We start from the raw sequence: 20,243 nt of genomic DNA, 5'->3' as shown, positions 1-20,243 counted from the left end.
AGGCGGAAGACTTTCGAAACGGCGTCCTCTACATTTGTAGGTTTCTACAATAGGCAGATGCTGTCCATTTGAAACTTAGAGTCATTATGAATACCCTGTCTAAACAACCTATCAAAGATTAAGGTAATAGTTATTCTAATTTCTTTAACAAAAGTTTGATTATTTCTTTAGTATACCTTGGTGAAAAAAATAACATTTTCTGAATAGCATTTTTATCTGGCGTAAAGTATGTTTATCAAATTAATTTAAAAGCTTGCAAATAATTATTAATGATTATCTTATATACAACATCGTGAACTTAAAAGTGGACTTTTTAGTTGGACAAGGTTGTAAGGTTGACGGAATTTTCTGTTTATCTGACGTAAGTGTCGTTACATCCTTCATAATCTCAATGCAATACATGAACGTTATTCATTTCCTTTCATATTTGTAATGAAACGCATACGTTACAAAAAAACAAACAATTTCGCTAGTCTTACGCATATAGTGATTTTTATCATTCTGAAGTATATGTATTTTTACAAACAACATATACAGCTGAATTTTTGTGAAGAATGCGCAAGGGAAATCCGACCAGAAGAATTAGGATCTCGTACTATACAAAAATGTTTATTATAGAAGTATCAAAACATTTCTAAACATATATAACTCAAAAGCAATAAAAGGATAATTTCAGTTTTCTGTATCCTAGCTATGACACTATTAGAGATGTGGCTTAAATGGACAGATTCTGCCATTTCTAGAGTGAGACGAATTTTATTCTTCAAAAGCTTTCATATAGAAGCCGAAACGTCGCTCCACTCTATAAACAGGCAGGACCAGTTCATTTAAGCTAAATTTCTGCTATGTCTACACTGCTTAGAATGTCCTTGAAACGTGTGTTGTTATATGTGCATTTCAGTGGTATTTAAAAGGGGAAGTAAACTCAATTTGCTCTTAATAAATGGTTTCAGTAACAACAGTGTGTGTGTGTGTGTGTGTAGGGAGAGATGCATAATGATAGTGAAACATACCAGAACACCAACGAAAACATTTGAACGTTTTCATAATGTGTAGAGTAGTAGATCGGCTCGAAGACGATCAAATACAAGTTTCACAAAGTGTGATTAGCAGATTGTGAACTCTCTCTTAGCCTACCAATACAGTTGGCTGGAGACTTAGAAAGGATATATTTTTGTCGTTTCGTTCCAACAAAAGGGGCGTTACGTGTTCTAAGCAGAAATCTTGTGTTAAAAGTTCTTCACAAAAACATTCTACAGTTTCTGTCACAGCACATCCAAAGTTATCCAGCCATTGACTAATTTCATCACATACCTTTTGAAGGTTTTTACGCCATAAGTTTCAACAAAATTTGCCTAATTTGGTCACAAGCTGGCTGAAATAAGTCCTCCGTTTCTATTCTCTAGCCTATAAAACAGGCCACCTCGTATAAGTGCCTAACCTTTCACATAATCATCAATGAGACAGGAGAAAATATCAAATAAACTAGATTTCCCGCAAGCATCTGCTCAGTTTAGAAAGATGTCACATGTTGGTGATGTCATAAAAGAGCCTCATATCTTCTGATATCACAAACACCCTGTTTAAGGTAAATAAAGTGAAGAGAAAGCAAATTATAAAGCATACAAGTATTAAAGTAGTTCAAACTATCTGTTAGATAAGTATGCTTCAAATAATATAATATTTATTATGAATATACAGCAAATGTAATAACAATACAATCTGAAAAGTTTCAGTTTTTTTTTTTCAAACTAGTTATTAAGTGAAACTTGTCTATAGCAAGGGCAACATTCATGGGGTACTTCAAGCATAGCAGTTGTGTTATCCATTATGTATATTTTATAAATAACACTAATTATATCTCTGTAAAATTAGTTTTCATTACTTTATATTGTGTGTTAAAGCTTTATTTAATGTTTTAACTTTCAGTGTATTGACAAGTTAACTCAATAATAACCAGTCATCTCTAGTACTTAAAAAGAGGGTGGTACTAAAGCTATGACAATTTTCATTTGACCAATCACCATCTATTGTATTCATGTATAACTAACATGGACACATTCAAGGATGTTGAGGAAGATCAAGAAAGCTCTTGTCAATCATCTAAGATTCACAAGAAATCCAGTTGTAAAACTAGTTTGCATAGATTCATAAATCTAGACTTAATCAAGAAGAAATGCATTCAGCTTTTTACACGTGTAAGATGAGATAAATATCCGGAAAGTGCTAAAGCATGTTCAATTTACATGGTTCCGATCAATACATTACTGAATCTCTTCAATGGACTTGTCAGGTGAACTTGATAACATTTACAGTGACGTGGGGCTTCACCCAAAATGCTACAGGCGTTTGATAGACAAAAGGCACTTAGAGAAAGCAAGAAAATGCTATGCATAGCAAGTCAGTATTAGAATAGAAATAAGATGATAGGTAATCTGTCTCTTCTAGCACCTGTTCCACGCCTTTGTCTAGCCATAGGAAGGAACTTAGATCTAGACATAGCCTTACTATAAGTACATCTAGACCTTTCCTTCCTTCCATCTGTATCATCATCGATACCAAAACATTACTCTGCCCCATGAGTATCAGAAAGATCAATTAGTCCAGGCGGATGCTACAGATGTATAGTTGCGCATAGCGTTTTCTTGCAGATCAAATCATATAGCACTTTTCATAAAAATGAATTCAAGAGTAGAGTGTCACTAACACTATTGAACGACAAAAGTCCAAGTAGCAAGATTATAGAAAACTCCGGTTTTCTCCTTAATTGTTTTGAGCAGTACATATGTGCTTACACAGAAATAAGAAAATGACTGAATTTAAAGAAGAAATATATATATTCAAATTGGTATATTTTACTTGCAGAAGTTAGACCTCAATCAAGATGGTGTAGTGACGATGGACGAATTTCTTGATTCCTGTACAAGGGTAAGGCTAGTTCCTGTATAAAATTCAATATAAACAACAAAAAATGTAACTCTATAGCACTTAATAAGCCCATTTGTAAAATTAAACATTATTTTTATGCAACAGTTATTATAAATGATTACAAAAGTAACATCAGTCATTATATCTAACAAATAGGAACTTGCTACAACATTGAATTGAGAGTGATGTTCATAAATATTACATCAAATAAACATTTAGCTTTAGCCTACTTTAAGCCCTTAATTTATCAGTGATAGACTGCAGCTAGTCAACATTACTCACCACCAACTCTTGGGCTACTCTTTTACCCATGAAAAGTAGGATTGACCGTAACATTATAACGTCCCCACGACTGAAAGGGCGAGCATGTTCTGGAATTCGAACCCACAACCCTCTTATTGCGAGTCGAGAGCCTTAACTACCAGGCCATGCCAGGCCCACTCATTGGATATCTTTGATGTCATAAATTACTTGGACTTAGAGCCGAAAATATCGTTTGGTAGTGATGCTACCCAACTGATAAACAATGCATTCTAATTTTTATAAGTAGCTACGTAATAAAAATATATCTAATTAGCTATACTGATGACCAGGTTGGTTTTTAGTTTCGCCTTAAGTACATAGATAACTCTGATAATAAATTATTATTATTTACTGAACTATATAATAAATTCCTACTAAATCGCTGTCATAACTATGTCACACACATAGTTTGTTTTAAACTTTACTTAAACCCTTACAAACCTTCCAACACGATAGATGCACGTTACACTAAACCGTTTGTTGTTGGTGGTGGTTGTGGAAATTCACGTAAAGCTACTCAAGAGCTATCTGCACTAGTCGTCCCTAATTTTAAAATGATAAATAAGAGAAAATACAGCTAGTCAACACCACCCACTACCTAACTCTTGGACTATTATAATAGAATAGTGGAATTTTACTGTCATTCTTATAATGCACCCACAGCCCCAAATTGCGGAAACCCCTTTTTTTTTCTTTTTGGTGGTAGCAGGGCGCGAATTATGGAACTCGGATCAACAATCCGGAAAGTTAAACATTGGGTCGCGCTCGGCCCTTAATTTGTTCTCTTGACCGTTTATTTCGAGGCATGACTGGCAATTTGTAAATTTTCGGCATGTGAGCCATAGTCAACTTTTAAGTTCTTGTTTATTATTTTGTTATTATAGTGTCAGAAGCTATACTGAACTTCATTGCAATGTTGTTGTTTTTAACGCGAGAGTAATTATAACCTTCACTTTACGAATGAGGGTGTTGCTCATTGTTGGCTTAGATTATGGTGTTGGATCCTTAAACGTTGTGCCGTGATAGTTTTACGCTTCCATGAAAAACATCGAAAGCTCCATTCTTTGAAATCTTGTGTTCTTTAGTAGACCTAGCATGACCTAGCGGCTAGGGCACTCGATCCGCAGTTATGGAACATGCTCGCCCTTTTAGCCGTGAAGCATTATAATGTAATGGTCAATCCCAGTATTCGTTGGTAAAATAGGAACCCCAGAGTTATCGGTGAGTGGTATTGACTAGCTGCCTTCCTTCTAGTCTATCACTGCTGAATTAGGGAAGAGTTGCATTGCGCGAAATTCAAAACAAAACAATCTTTGGTTAAACATTGTCTACAAATTTCGCTCTACGAATATCTTTCCTCAGAAAGGGTTTTGGCATTTTTATTCAATCATAAGTTCACTCTGATAACACTGCACTGTTTAATGAACTTAAATACACATGAACCAAATATATATAAGAGCTTGTTTGTTTGTTTATTTTTAATTATGCCCAAAGCTACACAAGGGCTACCTGTGCTCTGCCCACCACGGGTATTGTAAGTCCGCAGACTGGGGGGCATATAAGAGCTAAGCATGTAGATTGTATCGCCAAGGTTCGCATCTTTGGCGATACACTGTTGTAGTAGCATGCGCATATTTTGTTCTTAAAAATTAGGAATAATCCTTCCTACAAAAGATTAAAAGCACAATTTCTCGCAAAGCCTAGATTTTCTGAGTAAATATCATATCGTTGCCATTTACCGTGAGCTTCAGGTAACCTCGACTCCAATAACATCTACTTCATTCTAAAGACAAGCAGTAAAAAATATTTGTTCACTACTTTAAATAAAAATATTTTTAACGAAACCAACATACAATATGGTTTCGAGGTCTACACAAAACAAATTAAAACGAGTGAGGAAAAACAATCGTGGCAAATAAAAAAACAAAACTGGATGCAAGTGAAATTATCCATTTCTCTCTCTCTCTCTTTCTTTTTGAGAAAGTCAAAAATTGAGTTAGGTACTCCACCCAACGAAGAGCATTTGAAAGTATTTGAGAGCTTGTGATTCAAATAAATATCAGTATATACATGAATCATAAGTATAAATTTGTTTTTATCTAATTGTATTTACGTCTTAATTGCCTTTAAAATTACTTTATAATAATACTAATTGTCATGTCCAAAATCAGGCATGAGCAATGAGTTTAATATCCTCTAAACTGGTGGTTCCAATGTATTTTTTGTTCGTGGACCATCTGAATGTTTCGGAGAAGGGAAGGGTTAGGCGAATCACACAATAACCGCGTAATTTAGCAAATTAAGTATATAAAAATTACTGTAATATTAATAAATGATCATTGGTTTACTTTTTTACGTTTAAATACAACGTATGCATCTGGTTTTATGAGCAAAGTTCTCTAATGTTTGACGTAATGTTCGTCAACTTTAGCTTCTGAATTTGGGCTTCAGAGCTTTAGGTGATGAAAATACTGCCTAGCACAGGTTCATAGTAGCAAATGGTATTAGAAAACGAACTGTGTTGTTTGTAATGTGTGGAATCCTAAAGTTCTCTGAATCCAAAGTTCTAATAGTGTATTTCTTTTAAACTCTAACTGTAATGATCGGTCGCAAGAAAACTCCATCAATTGTTCTTCTTCTTTCGCAAAAAACAGCAGGCAGATCATTATTTTTCAATACACGAAAACTTCGAAGTAAAGAATACATTCTCCCACTTTAACTCAGCAGCCATATAACGTAGAGTTTTAGGCTTTTCCAGTTAATTTATACTTGTTATTCCTGCTTATATAGCTGAAATTATAGGTGTCCGGTTTTCTCCGAGATATTAAAACTCATCCTTTCCATAATTATGAAACGCTTTCCTTTATTTGTATGTCGAAATTCCTTCATTTTTATGTTAGTGCCTTGACTTGCTGGCAGATGACACTGGAGCACGAGCACGAAAAGATATGAAAAATGAGAAATATTTTATAAGACGATTGTAGAGTGATTAAAGTGAAAATTACAGTTTACTAATGGTAGGAAGAACTGAAAATTACTGGAGAGAAAAAAAAAAGAAGCGGCCGAGCGCGTTTACTACTCACATGGAAGTATGCCTTGAAACTTCACTACTAATTTCCTAATATTGTTTCTATTGGTTAATTATATCCGTAGGGAAGTGTTTCGTAGTAAGTTTCAGAATGTAAAATTACCTTTGTTAGTATTGTTCATAGTATTTTTGACGGTAACGTGAAAAACAAATGATTGCTCACACAGCGAAAAAATATTTTTTTCTCTTTAGTCGAATTCACAGAAATATAAGGAATACGAAGATTGCGTTTTGTTTTACACGTTTATATTATTGTACACGCGCAAAAAAAAGTGAACAATTATTGTTTAGAAGAAAAAAAACGAATAAGTAGCCAGCTAGATTTTTTACCTCCATAAAAATTTGGGAGCTTGGCCCCAATGGGGCCCAATACTCCCGCCTAAAATATTTGCACCCTTCAGACGGTTTGTTTGTTTTGAATTTCGCGCAAAGCTACACGTAGCTAGTCATCACCACCCACCGCCAACTCTTGCGGTACTATTTTACAAGCGAATAGTGGGATTGACCGTCACATTATAACGCCCCCACGGCTGAAAGGGCGAGCATTATTGGTGGGATGGGGCCCTTCAGACGGTATTAGTTTACGAATTAATATTTAGGCTTATTTTAAGGCTGGTTTTTCTGAAATGAGAAACCAAATTTATTATAACTTTATAAATTGCACCGCCATTTTAATATTACAGACGTAAAGTGTGGTGATATTTAAACAGTAAGTAACAGTTCAAAACCTTTCTTTGCATGTTGATGACTAGAAATCGATAATATGATTAAGAACATCAACAGTCTACAGTTATGTTCCGTCACATCTTATGATTTATTATATAACCGTAATGAGCATTGCAAATCAAATTTCGATCTTACATTACTTGTCAATAACTTATTTTGGAAAATCAAATACACAACAAGAAAATATATCACATTTATAAATTCTCAGTTATTTTGTTTTTGATTTCCAGGACGAAAATATAACAAAATCAATAGGATTTTTCGACACTGTACTGTGACATTCCAGCATCGATTTATACAAGAGTGCCTAGTGTCGTCTTCAGGTTTCTGTGCAACTAGTGAAGATACGGTATTGATGTGGTACCATGATGAAAATAAGCTGTGGAAGCAGCGTTGATGTCAAATTCAGTGTCTATGTGTATAAGTATACGTGCGCATATATCAAGAATATTTACTTTATTAATATCTTCAACAGAACCACTGCTTCCAGTGAAAACAATGCAATATTCTTCACTGTCCAAACAAATCATGACATCATTTCCTGCTGACGTTAGATAGGAGAAAATCAAAACAAAGATCGTTTTAAGAGATTCTTGACCTTTTTTCCTGTTCCCTACCATTAAATAGATAATACAAATAAAATATAGTTCTAAGATAGTTTAATTATAGTGCTTTAATAGGAAATACTAGACAAAATTGTTTGCGATTCATATCATCTAGTACAGCAGGCTAGTACTAATACTTTATTGCCATCTAGCGATCATCTTATTAGTTTAAGAAATTCAAGATCTTAGTAAAGAATATATGGTTAAAATAAATATATATATCTACAAAAAAATATGTAAATGTTTAACCAAAACAAACTAGGTAGAAATGGCCAATCAAACTGAAATACGTAATGTTTTCCAAATCATTTTTAAAAATAAAATTAGTCATAGTTCCTAAAATCTTCTAAAAATTTGAAATTACTTTATAGATCAAAAGAAATGTACCTTTTTGGAGGGAGAGTGAGACATGTTAAAGTACGTCTCATAAATTTATATAAAATTGCAATTAAATATTTTAAAAAATCATTCTTGAGTTACATGATGAACTTCTTAAAGTTTATTGTTTAGTTTCTCTGGCATTAACATGAATTTGTATCAATTATATCAACAAACACTTAAACATTTATGAAATGATAATTAGTATACATTTACTTGTAACACTTTAGCTTTACTTGTAACACTTTAGCAACGAAAACAACAAACTGAAACCCGAGGCATTCCTTTATAAAATGATGACATCTGAAAATAGTGCTTGTTTGTAGTTCAGCACAAAGCTACACAATGAGCTGTATGTACTGTTCTCATCTATGGTATCGGGGGCACGGAAGCGGTGACTTCAGTATTGAATGCTTAAGTTTAAAATGCACACAAAAATGTGCATCTCAAAATGACATTCAAGTTGTCGCTCGTATTTATAATACTTGTAGTCTTAAATCGTCATCATTAACAGAGCAAACTGATCACAATATTAAACATTTATAGAAGGAAAACTTTTTCTTTTTTTTTTCAGTTATGACCAATATTATAAAATATTCCTGGGATAGGCGACTTCTGCGACTGAATAAACACTTTTGGCTCAAAAAATATCTTTCTTCTCGGTGAATTTGTTTATCTGTTTTTAGTTCGTTACAAAGCACATCTTTTAAAACTGTATAACTAAAATCTTTGCCACAAGTTGGAATTATGTAAAAGCTGGATAATTAAGCATAAATTGTGTGTATAACACAAAACGAAGATATCTGTGAAGTTGAAAACAAGTAAAATTCGAATTACTGTATAACACAAAACAAAGATATCTGTGAAGTTGAAAAGAAGTAAAATTCGAATTACTGAAGTTTGCCAGTACCACTATATAATTTAGGCTTTTTAAACACTTAGTAAATAGGTGAAAAAAAAGTTCCTGTAAAGGGTTTCGCAAAAACTCATACGACTCTCATAATATTAATGGCTACAGTAATTACCACAATTAATATATCTATATAAACTGACCCATTATATTGTCACTTAAGTTTGTGTTTTCAGTGGGTTATCTATACAAACTGTTGTCAGGATATATGTGTTTATCCCGAATAAGTTGTAAGGACATAGTACTTTCGGACCACTCTGCATATAATCCGATTTGGTTTACTTGATTAAAAGAAAACAATTACAGCAAATCTTAATTATTTAAAAATGTAATGACTTAACGATCAATCTGGCTTGTTAATTAACAAGAAATATAAAGCTCTTTCGGAAATGTATCCTGTTTTTTTTATTATTATTAATCATTATAACATTAGGGGTTTATACTTCGATTCTTGTTAAAAGACATTATTATTTATTGTCAATACTATAAGAAATGCTTGTAGTTCGGTTGTATAAATATTCAAAATGTTTCAATCAGAATACTTTAGATTTATTGTTGTTTATCAATTTTTACAGAAAGAATTCTTAACAATAGTTTAACTTAACTAATAATTGATGCAGTTTTCCTTGAAAGCAGAACTTAGAATTTTTAATAAAACAGCAACATTTAAAAAAATGATTATAAATACGAATATGAGTTTCATATTACTGGACTACATACTTTTTCATATAAATAAATACACGGTAGTTTTCTTTTTTACAATTCAATGTGGACTTTTGTCTTAACTATTTCAAAAATAATGTGAAATGGTTGTAATTTTAGCTAATTTTGTGCAATATGGAAAACATATTTGCTGGTACTACAGTTTTAATGCTTAAGCTTAGCCTAACCAAAATCGATAAAAGAACCAATTAGAATATTAATCTATCAATGGAAGACCTGTTATACCAGAAAACTCACCATTACTCGTTAAAACAATAAAAATATCATTAGTAAAATCCTAATTCCATTGATTCATTTTTAACACTTGGATATCAGTTTCATAACTTGTAAGTATAGCTATTCTTTCAGCATCACTTTACTGAAATTCTACACAGAGTAGAAATTGTAGTATGAAAATTCTTTATGAATTGTTCTTGCCTTCGTCAAGTTCTGAAGACCTAAACATAGAGTTCGGATCGTACTCTTCTTCAAATACCAAGAGAAGAGCAATCCATAAAAAAATTAAAGCCCTAGGTTTCAATATGCTTAATAATGTTGTAGTTGATAGCTAAGAAGTGTACAATAACTTGCTTCTCTGCTTTATTCTGAATACTTGGGTTTCAATTAGAAATATATTTCAAAACAGGTTTGTTCCTGAAACAAGCAACTTCCTTGTACTGCAGGGACGTAACTGAACGAGGGTCCTTACCTTTATTTGCTACATAATTTTTACATTTGCTATCACCCTCAACAACAAAACTAACTGATTAAACTTGGAATAAACAACGGGGTGATAATATCAAAAACCTAATCTACTTCACTACCAGGATTTCTATTTGAGTTTTGTTCAGTTTAAAATACACACTTATTACAATATACTAGTTACAGAAGTTTGTAAATAATGCACTTTGAATGTAGAGGGAAAATATAAGATATTGATCAATATTGCAATTACATTTTATTTCATTTATTACTCCTATGCAGCACTGTGTACAACATGATGTTGGACATGTTTGATTATTGTTTATGAAATTGAAATTCCTTTATTGAAAAACCTCAGCCTCTAAAAATACACAGTTTTATCCATATTAACCATTGGAAATCACTACTTACATGGAACAAATCGTACAATGGAAATCACTACTTACATGGAACAAATCGTACAATGGAAATCACTACTTAATGGAACAAATCGTACAATGGAAATCACTACTTACATGGAACAAATCGTACAATGGAAATCACTACTTACATGGAACTAATTGTTCAATGGAAATCACTACTTACATGGAACTAATTGTTCAATGGAAATCACTACTTACATGGAACTAATTGTACAATGGAAATCACTACTTACATGGAACTAATTGTAGAATGGAAATCACTACTTACATGGAACTAATTATTCAATGGAAATCACTACTTACATGGAACTAATTGTACAATGGAAATCAATACTTATGTGGAACTAATTGTTCAATGGAAATCACTACTTACATGGAACTAATTGTTCAATGGAAATCACTACTTACATGGAACTAATTGTACAATGTAAATCAATACTTACATGGAACTAATTTGTTCAATGGAAATCACTACTTACATGGAACTAATTGTACAATGGAAATCAATACTTACATGGAACTAATTGTACAATGGAAATCAATACTTACATGGAACTAATTGTACAATGGAAATCAATACTTACATGGAACTAATTGTACAATGGAAATCAATACTTACATGGAACTAATTGTTCTGTAAGTTTCTTCTTAAGACGTATGTTTCAGTGATATTATTCAACACTTTGTTGATTAAAAGTTTTATAATCTAATTATTTTTTCTATATACATAAAGTCAGAGAATAACATGAATGTGCATACTTTATAACATACATCTGATAATCAAGAAAACGATGCACTTTATTCTTCTAGAACAATACATCTTATAATCATAAGACACAATACAAACTCACTGCCTATTGACATTAATACTGAGAATCTAATAGTCACAATACCAATAATTATTATTTGGTACACAATCTGCAATGTACTGATCTCTCAAAGCAGCAAATATCTCCATACAAGAAATACAAAACACCAGTGCTATATTTGGTACACTTAAACCATGTTTCAACAGTTCTAACTAAAGTTAATTCATTATTACATAAGTTAAGAAAAACTGCTTTAAGTTTTTTGTTTGTTCTGCTTAAAAATATAGTTGCTTACCAATTGTTAATACATTCAACAGAATTTATTACTACAATAAATTAAACATATTGTATCAAGGGTAACTGGTCAAGAAGCTCTATTACAACATGTTATTAATTATCAATTCCTCTTCACATACAATTTTACAAATGAATCATACAACATTACACACATTCAAACCCTAAAAATTACAGTAATTCTTATCTCATTCTATTGTGGGGATACAAGCCATTAAACATACTGAAAGTTCACACTAGTCCTTTATATAAAATTAACCTCTTGCCTATCTTTCAACGCAAACGTTTTTGGTGTGTGTCTAGTTAAAGTTTTAAATATTCTAGAAATTCTAAGTAACATTTCTGAAGAAACCATTATTAACAAACTACATACAAAATAAAGCAATATCTGAGCAACTGTTGTGGTGAAGGTCATACATAATTGGACCACACTATATTACAATGTACATCAACTTGGTTCAAAGTAAGTTAACTGTTAAACTATCTCATAAATATCCATTTATTTACTTCATAGAAATGCCTCTATGATAAAGTTTTCTTATTTATCAGATAGATACTCCAGCTTCACATCCTAATCAATCAGATTGTATCACTTAAATTAAAAATAAAGCAAGTCTAAAAGATGGTATACATAAAAACATTAATGCTTACACATCACTAGAACAGTACCTAAGATAAAACTATTTCATTGTCTTGAATACTTGCAAAAAATTATTCAAATTATATCTGTGAAAAGTCATCCCTAATTCTGAACTGATAGACTAAAGAGAAAGCAGTTATTCACTGCCAACTCTTGGGATATCTAAATAAATAGTGGTATGTGACCACCACTCTTATAGCCCACCCATGACCCAAAAGTGTGGATTCCCTGGACTCATGTCTAGGCACGACAACAACTAGAACATGCCCAGCACTTGAAAATAACCATAACTCACGTAAATGTGAATAATCTTAATATTTCTTACAAAAGATAGACTTTTAGATAAAAAAAACTTTGTATCAGTGAAGAAACTTTGTCAATAACTAAAGTAATAATAAACAAGTTAATGAAATGAAACTCAATGTTGTCTTTCTTGGTTAGGTTTCTATTGGTTCCAGGATACCTATATATATTAGTCTGTGTTCTTTTGAGGATAGCTACGAGGTCCAAATATTTTACTTCCAACACGCACATTTGTACTTCCAACTTCAATCTACAAGAGACAAAAGTCATTGTATTATACTACACAGAATACAATAATATTTAATCTTAGCTGTAAAATAATAAAAAAAGAAACCACTTATCATTTACTGTAACTAGCCTAACATTTCATACAGAGAAATTAATATGTAGACTACAATTACCTGTAGAATATATATATATACATTAAATGTCATGGACGAAATTACCAATGATGGTACCTTTATTTTTAACTAATACTGATGACACCAGCAATAAAGTATAAATACATTCCTATATGGTCATACTGAGACAGATCTACTGTATTGTGGTAGTTCTCACTGAATATTATTGAGAATACTTTTATAAAACAAATCAACAAGTGAAAAGCTCTGAATTTTTCATACACACATTTTGTATATAAAACATTTTACAAAACTGAACTTTAGGCTGACATTAAAATACCCATGAGGTAATAAGGTTACTTAATGATAAACTACCAAAAACTAAACTGATACAGGTGTTAAATCTTCATTTAACTTCTATAAACTTGTGTCCTTGTATTTCATTTTTTAGCTACTACTCTTTAGTGTTAGACTCATCTTGATATTTATATTAAAGTTTGTAGCACCATCTAAGTCAGAACTACCTTGTATCATAATACAATTGTACTGTGATAAGAAGTTCATGTTGGATAATCAACAGATAGTTAAAAGTACATTAGATGCTGATTAACAATACTCTCAGGCCCTACTAATTACCACATAGAACCATTAATTAACTGTAAACTAAAAAACAATAAACTAGATAATATATATACATAATTTCAGCAAATATACTTTATTGCCCAGCCCTAAAGTACTTTACAGTAAGAAAATTTAAAATGACAATAAAGTAATTTTTAATAATGTTTATATATACATAGACACACACAACACAGATAATGGAAATGAACACAGAAATAAACTTATTGGGTAGCAAAATATTAGCAAAACAAAATATACTGTTATGAAGTGATAAATAAGCTTAATCTTCATTGTAATGATCCATTTTGATAATTTCTGAAAATGAAATTATAATGTAATTGTGGCTGAAAATATCTGACCTTATTGGACTTGTATTTGTAATGTTTTGCTATAATTAGTAAAACTGTTACTGACAGTGTACGTTTCATATTAAACCAGCTTGGAATATACTCTTATCTTCATTAGTACAAGATACGTACTGTTTTAAAAAAACAAATGGAGATGAGAAACAACCAAAACTTAACTTTAAAATCATAAAAAGCTGTGATTATTCTGTGGCAACACATTCAATGTGTCTAGTTTTAATATTTAGAAATTTTGTTGAACTATAACAAAAAAACTTTAAAGTATAGAATTATTACAGCTGTAGATATTTCTGAGTTATTTTTTTATAAAGAAAGGAAATTAGACAAAACCTTATATGGTAATTCAGAAGAAAAATTAACAGTTATCTCATTAAGGAAAGCTTGTGTTTGAAGAAAAATAGTAACATACTGCATGTTCAAAATCTCCTGACATTCCCATACTGAGTTCAACTTTGTTTACATCCAAACCCAAATGGCTGCATGTATCCTGTTTACATTTTACTAGCCTTTGAAAATCAGGATTAGGCCCAGAAGAAACGTCATGGTCAAATGCTCCTATTGTCATTAGACCTGTAAACTCCAGATTCTGGCATTTATCCATGATGTGATTGACTAGTGAAGAAACTCTTCCAAGGTCCACACCACTTTTACCTAGACAAATTAATACTAATTTTGAATATACAACTGTGTGTTAAATTAATTACTTTTTCTCATTTCTATATACATTATCTTTTAACCACACCATTTCTCTCTTGGTGTAGTTTCTTATGCATGCACAACTTCCACATATACTCACAGAATTCATTTGCTTTCATCCCTACTAGTGTTCACTTCCAAATACTTACTCTCATTCACACGAGTGTTCACTTCCAAAACATTCTCACTTCCACTGCTGTTTACTTCAATATACTTACTTTCATTTCCACTAGTGTTCACTTCCACATACTGTCATCCTCAGTAGTGTTCACTTCTACATACTGTCATCCTCAGTAGTGTTCACTTCTACATACTGTCATCCTCAGTAGTGTTCACTTCTACATACTGTCATCCTCAGTAGTGTTCACTTCTATATACTATCATCCTCAGTAGTGTTCACTTCCACATACTATCATCCTCAGTAGTGTTCACTTCCACATACTGTCATCCTCAGTAGTGTTCACTTCCACATACTGTCATCCTCAGTAGTGTTCACTTCTATATACTATCATCCTCAGTAGTGTTCACTTCCACATACTGTCATCCTCAGTAGTGTTCACTTTCACATACTGTCATCCTCAGAAGTGTTCACTTTCACATACTATCACCTTCAATAGTGTTCACTTCTATATACTATCATCCTCAGTAGTGTTCACTTCTATATACTATCATATTCAGTCATGTTCACTTTTATATACAATCATCTTCAGTCATGTTCAGTTCTACATACTGTTATCCTCAGTAGTGTTCACTTCCACATACTGTCATCCTCAGTAGTGTTCACTTCCACATACTGTTATCCTCAGTAGTGTTCACTTCTATATGCTATCATCTTCAGCCATGTTCACTTCTATATACTACCATCTTCAGTCATGTTCACTTCTATATACTATCATCTTCAGTCATGTTCACTTCTATATATACTATCATCCTCAGTCATGTTCACTTCTATATACTATCATCCTCAGTAGTGTTCACTTCTACATACTATCATCCTCAGTCATGTTCACTTCTACATACTATCATCCTCAGTAGTATTCACTTCTATATACTATCATCCTCAGTAGTATTCACTTCTATATACTATCATCCTCAGTCATGTTCACTTCTATATACTACCATCTTCAGTCATGTTCACTTCTATATACTACCATCTTCAGTCATGTTCACTTCTATATACTATCATCTTCAGTCATGTTCACTTCTATATATACTATCATCCTCAGTCATGTTCACTTCTATATACTATCATCCTCAGTAGTGTTCACTTCTATATACTATCATCCTCAGTCATGTTCACTTCTATATACTATCATCCTCAGTCATGTTCACTTCTATATACTATCATCCTCAGTAGTGTTCACTTCTACATACTATCATCCTCAGTAGTGTTCACTTCTATATACTATCATCCTCAGTAGTGTTCACTTCTACATACTATCATCCTCAGTAGTGTTCACTTCTACATACTATCATCCTCAGTAGTGTTCACTTCTATATACTATCATTCTCAGTAGTGTTCACACTTCTACATACTATCATCCTCAGTAATGTTCACTTCTATATACTATCATCTTCAGTCATGTTCACTTCTATATACTATCATCTTCAGTCATGTTCACTTCTATATACTATCATCTTCAGTCATGTTCACTTCTATATACTATCACCCTCAGTCATGTTCACTTCTATATACTATCATCCTCAGTAGTGTTCACTTCTACATACATATTCTCATTGCCACAAAAGTTCACTTTCATATACTTACTGTCCTCACCACTGGTATTTACTTCAACCATAACTTTAAGCTTCTGACTGCTCTGTAATTTCTCCCAGGCTTTATTAAGAACATCAGCTAACTTCTCTGAATCAACTGTCTCCACCATATACAAGTTGGGAACAGCTAATAAATAACAATAACATAGGAAAGAGAAAAAATTCTAAATGAAACTTGGACAGAAAATTTTCTTTAAGTTGTAACATCTATGTTTAGAACAACCAAGTTGTTTCAATGCATCTTTTGTATTCAGGTGGTCAAAAAACTAAAAATGTTTGGGTAATCATTTTTTAATCTTCACAAAATGAGACCATATTAACACTTCATGAGTAAGTGAAATGTACTTGCAAAGAGAGAAAAAATATATATATATAATTGAGAATTTACACCTTATACACACAAAAAAGCTCACTCATAAGCTTATCCAAATCAAAAAATTAAACTATTTTTTATAAAAGCAGAAGTTGCCCAAATGAAATCAACAGGTCCAACCAGGATAACAAAAGCAATACAGTAATAAACTGTATCAAAGATATTTCAATTATAAAAACTAAAGATTCACTAAGATTTATGTTTGACATGCCTTTTGTTTAGCATGCAGATGCCAAGTTTTGAACAGCATTTAGAAATAATAAAAAATTTTAAATAACTAAAATAAAATTGAGAATACCGATTGGTAAATACAGTTGTGTTTAAAACTAATAACCTTTTTCCCTTCACTTCTTTAACATTACTGCATTTTCATTTCCTGTAACAGAAAATATAATGAATGAAACATCACACTAGGCAGCATGGAATCTTAAAATGGAGTTTTTCATTGAGTTTTCTAGTTTTATATAATAAAAAACACAGCTTCAATTAAAAATTGAAACTCCTGTAACTTCAAAACGAAATTTCCTGTTTCAAAAGACGTATATTTGGAAAAAAAAGTGTGTGTTCTTTTTGCTACATATACATGCATAAATAAACAATTAACTGAATAATAGTGGCATAAATCTTTAGTTTTAAAATAAGCATTTTTTTACATACAAAAGTTGTATTTCAGGCCAGCTAAGTTTATAATAATGAGTACTAAAGTGAAAAATTTAAAAGTGTGTAAGGTAATTATGAAATAAGTTGTTAACACAAATGAAATATTTTTAACCTTCAACTTAATTTACCTTCCTTAAAGTACAATGTTAATTATTGAAATTATATCTTGTCTAAAACAAACACTGATTTAAAAATGACAATTAACAAAGCTACTTGAGCTGAATGATTTGCTAATCAATTAATCAAAAACCCCATTAATCAATTAGTAGTGTTCCACAAACCACAGTAAAGTACATGTTAAAAAAAAGTTGGCAGCAAGTTGAATGCTACCAGCCATTTGCTTTCCGTCTAGTCAGTGGTTCATAACGAGAAAAAAAAAGTTGATACCAACCAGTTGCTTTCCCCTTTAGTCAGCAGTTTAAAACCAGTGGTGACAATGGCAGACAGCCTCACAGCTTTAAAATAATTTAATGGCAATGGGAATTAAGCCCAAGACTATCAAATCTGAACAAATCTGAAGTAAAGAAAAAAATTTAAGACTAAACTGGGCAGAGCACAGATATCTTATGTGGAACTTGGCAATTAAGAAAAACAACAGAAAAACATAATTGCAATATTTTGATTACTTGGATAGTTGGAATATTCCAAAATATTAATACCTAGAAACACTGAGTTTGGTTAATTGATTGTTAGAATAACTGAATACAGTAATAATTGGAATCACTGATAATTTTCATAACAGTTGAGTTAATCAAAATTTTGTTTAATCAATTAATCGACATGACAATAATCAATGTAATTACTGTTCATAGGTAATTGATTAATCAATTAAATCACTCAACTCTAGCTGTTATTTTACAAAAATCGAAATTCTATTTGGAATATAGGATTTTTCAAAAACATGAGATTAATTAAACTATAAGTCTTTACTGTACCACACCTTCTAACATGAGTTTAAAGTAAGGCAGGTATAAAACAATCTTGTCCCACACAAGTTGAAGTTATTTAATCAAACGTTGAACTCATTTTTTTAAAAATTTAGTTACAAAACATACAATAATTGTTTTACATTTTTGGTTAAACTACATGCAAGTAATTACCATGCATTTTAAGTTCCTTTAACCAATTCCAATTAGCTAATATTAACATTCCAAGATGGCCAGGCTCAGTGATTTTCACTTGTGTTACCTCGTTTGTACTACATAATCAAGAGACCAAAACTATATCATAAATATAGTTCAGCCAACATGGATTCACCAACAGGAAAATATGCATTACTGAAGTGTTAACATTTGTTGAGGATATTGCTTATCTGAATGATGATGAAAAGGTTATGAACTTGATGTAGTTAGATTTTAATAAAGCTTTTGATAAAATTCCATTTACAAGAAGAAAAATCCAATCAATGTGGGGTCACAGGGATATGTTAACAAAAGTCTAGTTACTTGGATTATAGAGAGGCTCAGTGATTGAGAGCAACCAATGTTATACTGATGGAATAGAATCAAACTGGACCTTTGTTACTAATGGTGTACTCTGGGGGGTTAGTGTTTAGGCCTTTGCTTTTTCTTATATACATTACTGATATGAGTATAATTATTAAATTAGTAAAGTTTGCTGATGACATTAACTCTTAGTTACAGGTGAATTGAGGATGTTAACGTACTAGAGAATGACTCGGTAGGTTGGATAAACAGTTGGCAAATGATCTTTAACTATAATAAATAGAAATACATTTGGGTTACCATAATTTGGATCAATAATGTAACTGGAAAAAAGGAGTTACGCATTAGAGAGGATAATTAAATCATGCCATAAAAGCAGTGATCAGTTGCTAGTAGTACAGCTAATACAATTTTAGTATGTTTATAAATATACTGATTGCATGTCAAAAAAAAATATATCTTTATACAAATTGCTAGTTAGGCCTCACTATGATTATTGAGTTTGATCTCTTCGTGTAAGAAAGGATATTGACTTACTGGAAAAGATTCATGGAGAGGGCTAGTTGGATGATTGTGGGGATGAAAAAATGATCTTTTTTGTTTTTCTCAATGGTGAATATGTAGGAACAGACTTGAAGGCTCATTCAATCTCCTAAATTGTTACCTGTAGATCATTTTATGTTAACAAGTAAATGTTTCAATGATTTCTTAGGTAACTTAGAAATTTCATTTTCTCTAGCAATATCAACTATTATCAAATGAACAAACAGACTTGTTCAATTAATTATGCATATTTCAATAATGACTTAACAACTTGTCAAACCCTTTATGATACACAAATGCTGGTGACTGAAATATGAATAAACAATGAAAAAAGTTAATACTAACCAACAAGTTTATTGACCTTGTTTCTCTGGAGATGACCTATAAAATGCCACTTAATCTCACTGCATTTCTCCAACACCTAGAAGTTAAAGTTAAGAACCATCATATGATTAACTGCAGTTGATTATAAAGTCAAAAATAATTACCAATTTATGAAACCTAGAAAAAATAAAACTACACCAGACTTCAAAAATAAACTAATTTTGATCCTACATTGGTATTCAATGTTTAATAATCTTACAATCTTACACAGAATGGGTTTTTTTAAAGA

At 31.6% G+C, this 20,243-nt stretch overlaps 2 protein-coding genes across 4 annotated transcripts in view; one reads left to right on the top strand and one right to left on the bottom strand.

Moving 5' to 3' along the window:
* The window catches only part of LOC106466452 (Kv channel-interacting protein 1-like), a 135,189-nt gene extending 127,071 nt beyond the window's left edge, over positions 1-8,118 (top strand). For all 3 annotated transcript variants that reach the window (XM_022394451.1, XM_013926736.2, XM_022394452.1), the window contains 2 exons: positions 2,866-2,928; positions 7,276-8,118. In XM_022394451.1, coding sequence (XP_022250159.1) covers positions 2,866-2,928; positions 7,276-7,323 — 111 coding nt within the window. In that variant the 3' untranslated portion in view covers positions 7,324-8,118. The remainder of the gene's footprint in view (positions 1-2,865; positions 2,929-7,275) is intronic.
* Positions 8,119-11,536: 3,418 nt separating this feature from the next.
* The window catches only part of LOC106466451 (pyridoxal phosphate homeostasis protein-like), a 21,098-nt gene continuing 12,391 nt past the window's right edge, over positions 11,537-20,243 (bottom strand). Inside the window, exons 4-7 of the mRNA XM_013926735.2 lie at positions 19,976-20,051; positions 16,602-16,736; positions 14,547-14,788; positions 11,537-13,060 (exon numbers count right to left, since the gene is read on the bottom strand). Of these exons, the coding sequence (XP_013782189.1) occupies positions 12,980-13,060; positions 14,547-14,788; positions 16,602-16,736; positions 19,976-20,051 (534 nt within the window). The 3' untranslated portion in view covers positions 11,537-12,979. The remainder of the gene's footprint in view (positions 13,061-14,546; positions 14,789-16,601; positions 16,737-19,975; positions 20,052-20,243) is intronic.

This window comes from Limulus polyphemus, unplaced genomic scaffold (genome assembly GCF_000517525.1).
Source record: "Limulus polyphemus unplaced genomic scaffold, Limulus_polyphemus-2.1.2 Scaffold2262, whole genome shotgun sequence".
Classification (NCBI taxonomy): domain Eukaryota; kingdom Metazoa; phylum Arthropoda; class Merostomata; order Xiphosura; family Limulidae; genus Limulus; species Limulus polyphemus.
Note: the sequence above shows the minus strand (reverse complement) of the source record. Positions and strands in the feature narration are given on the sequence as shown.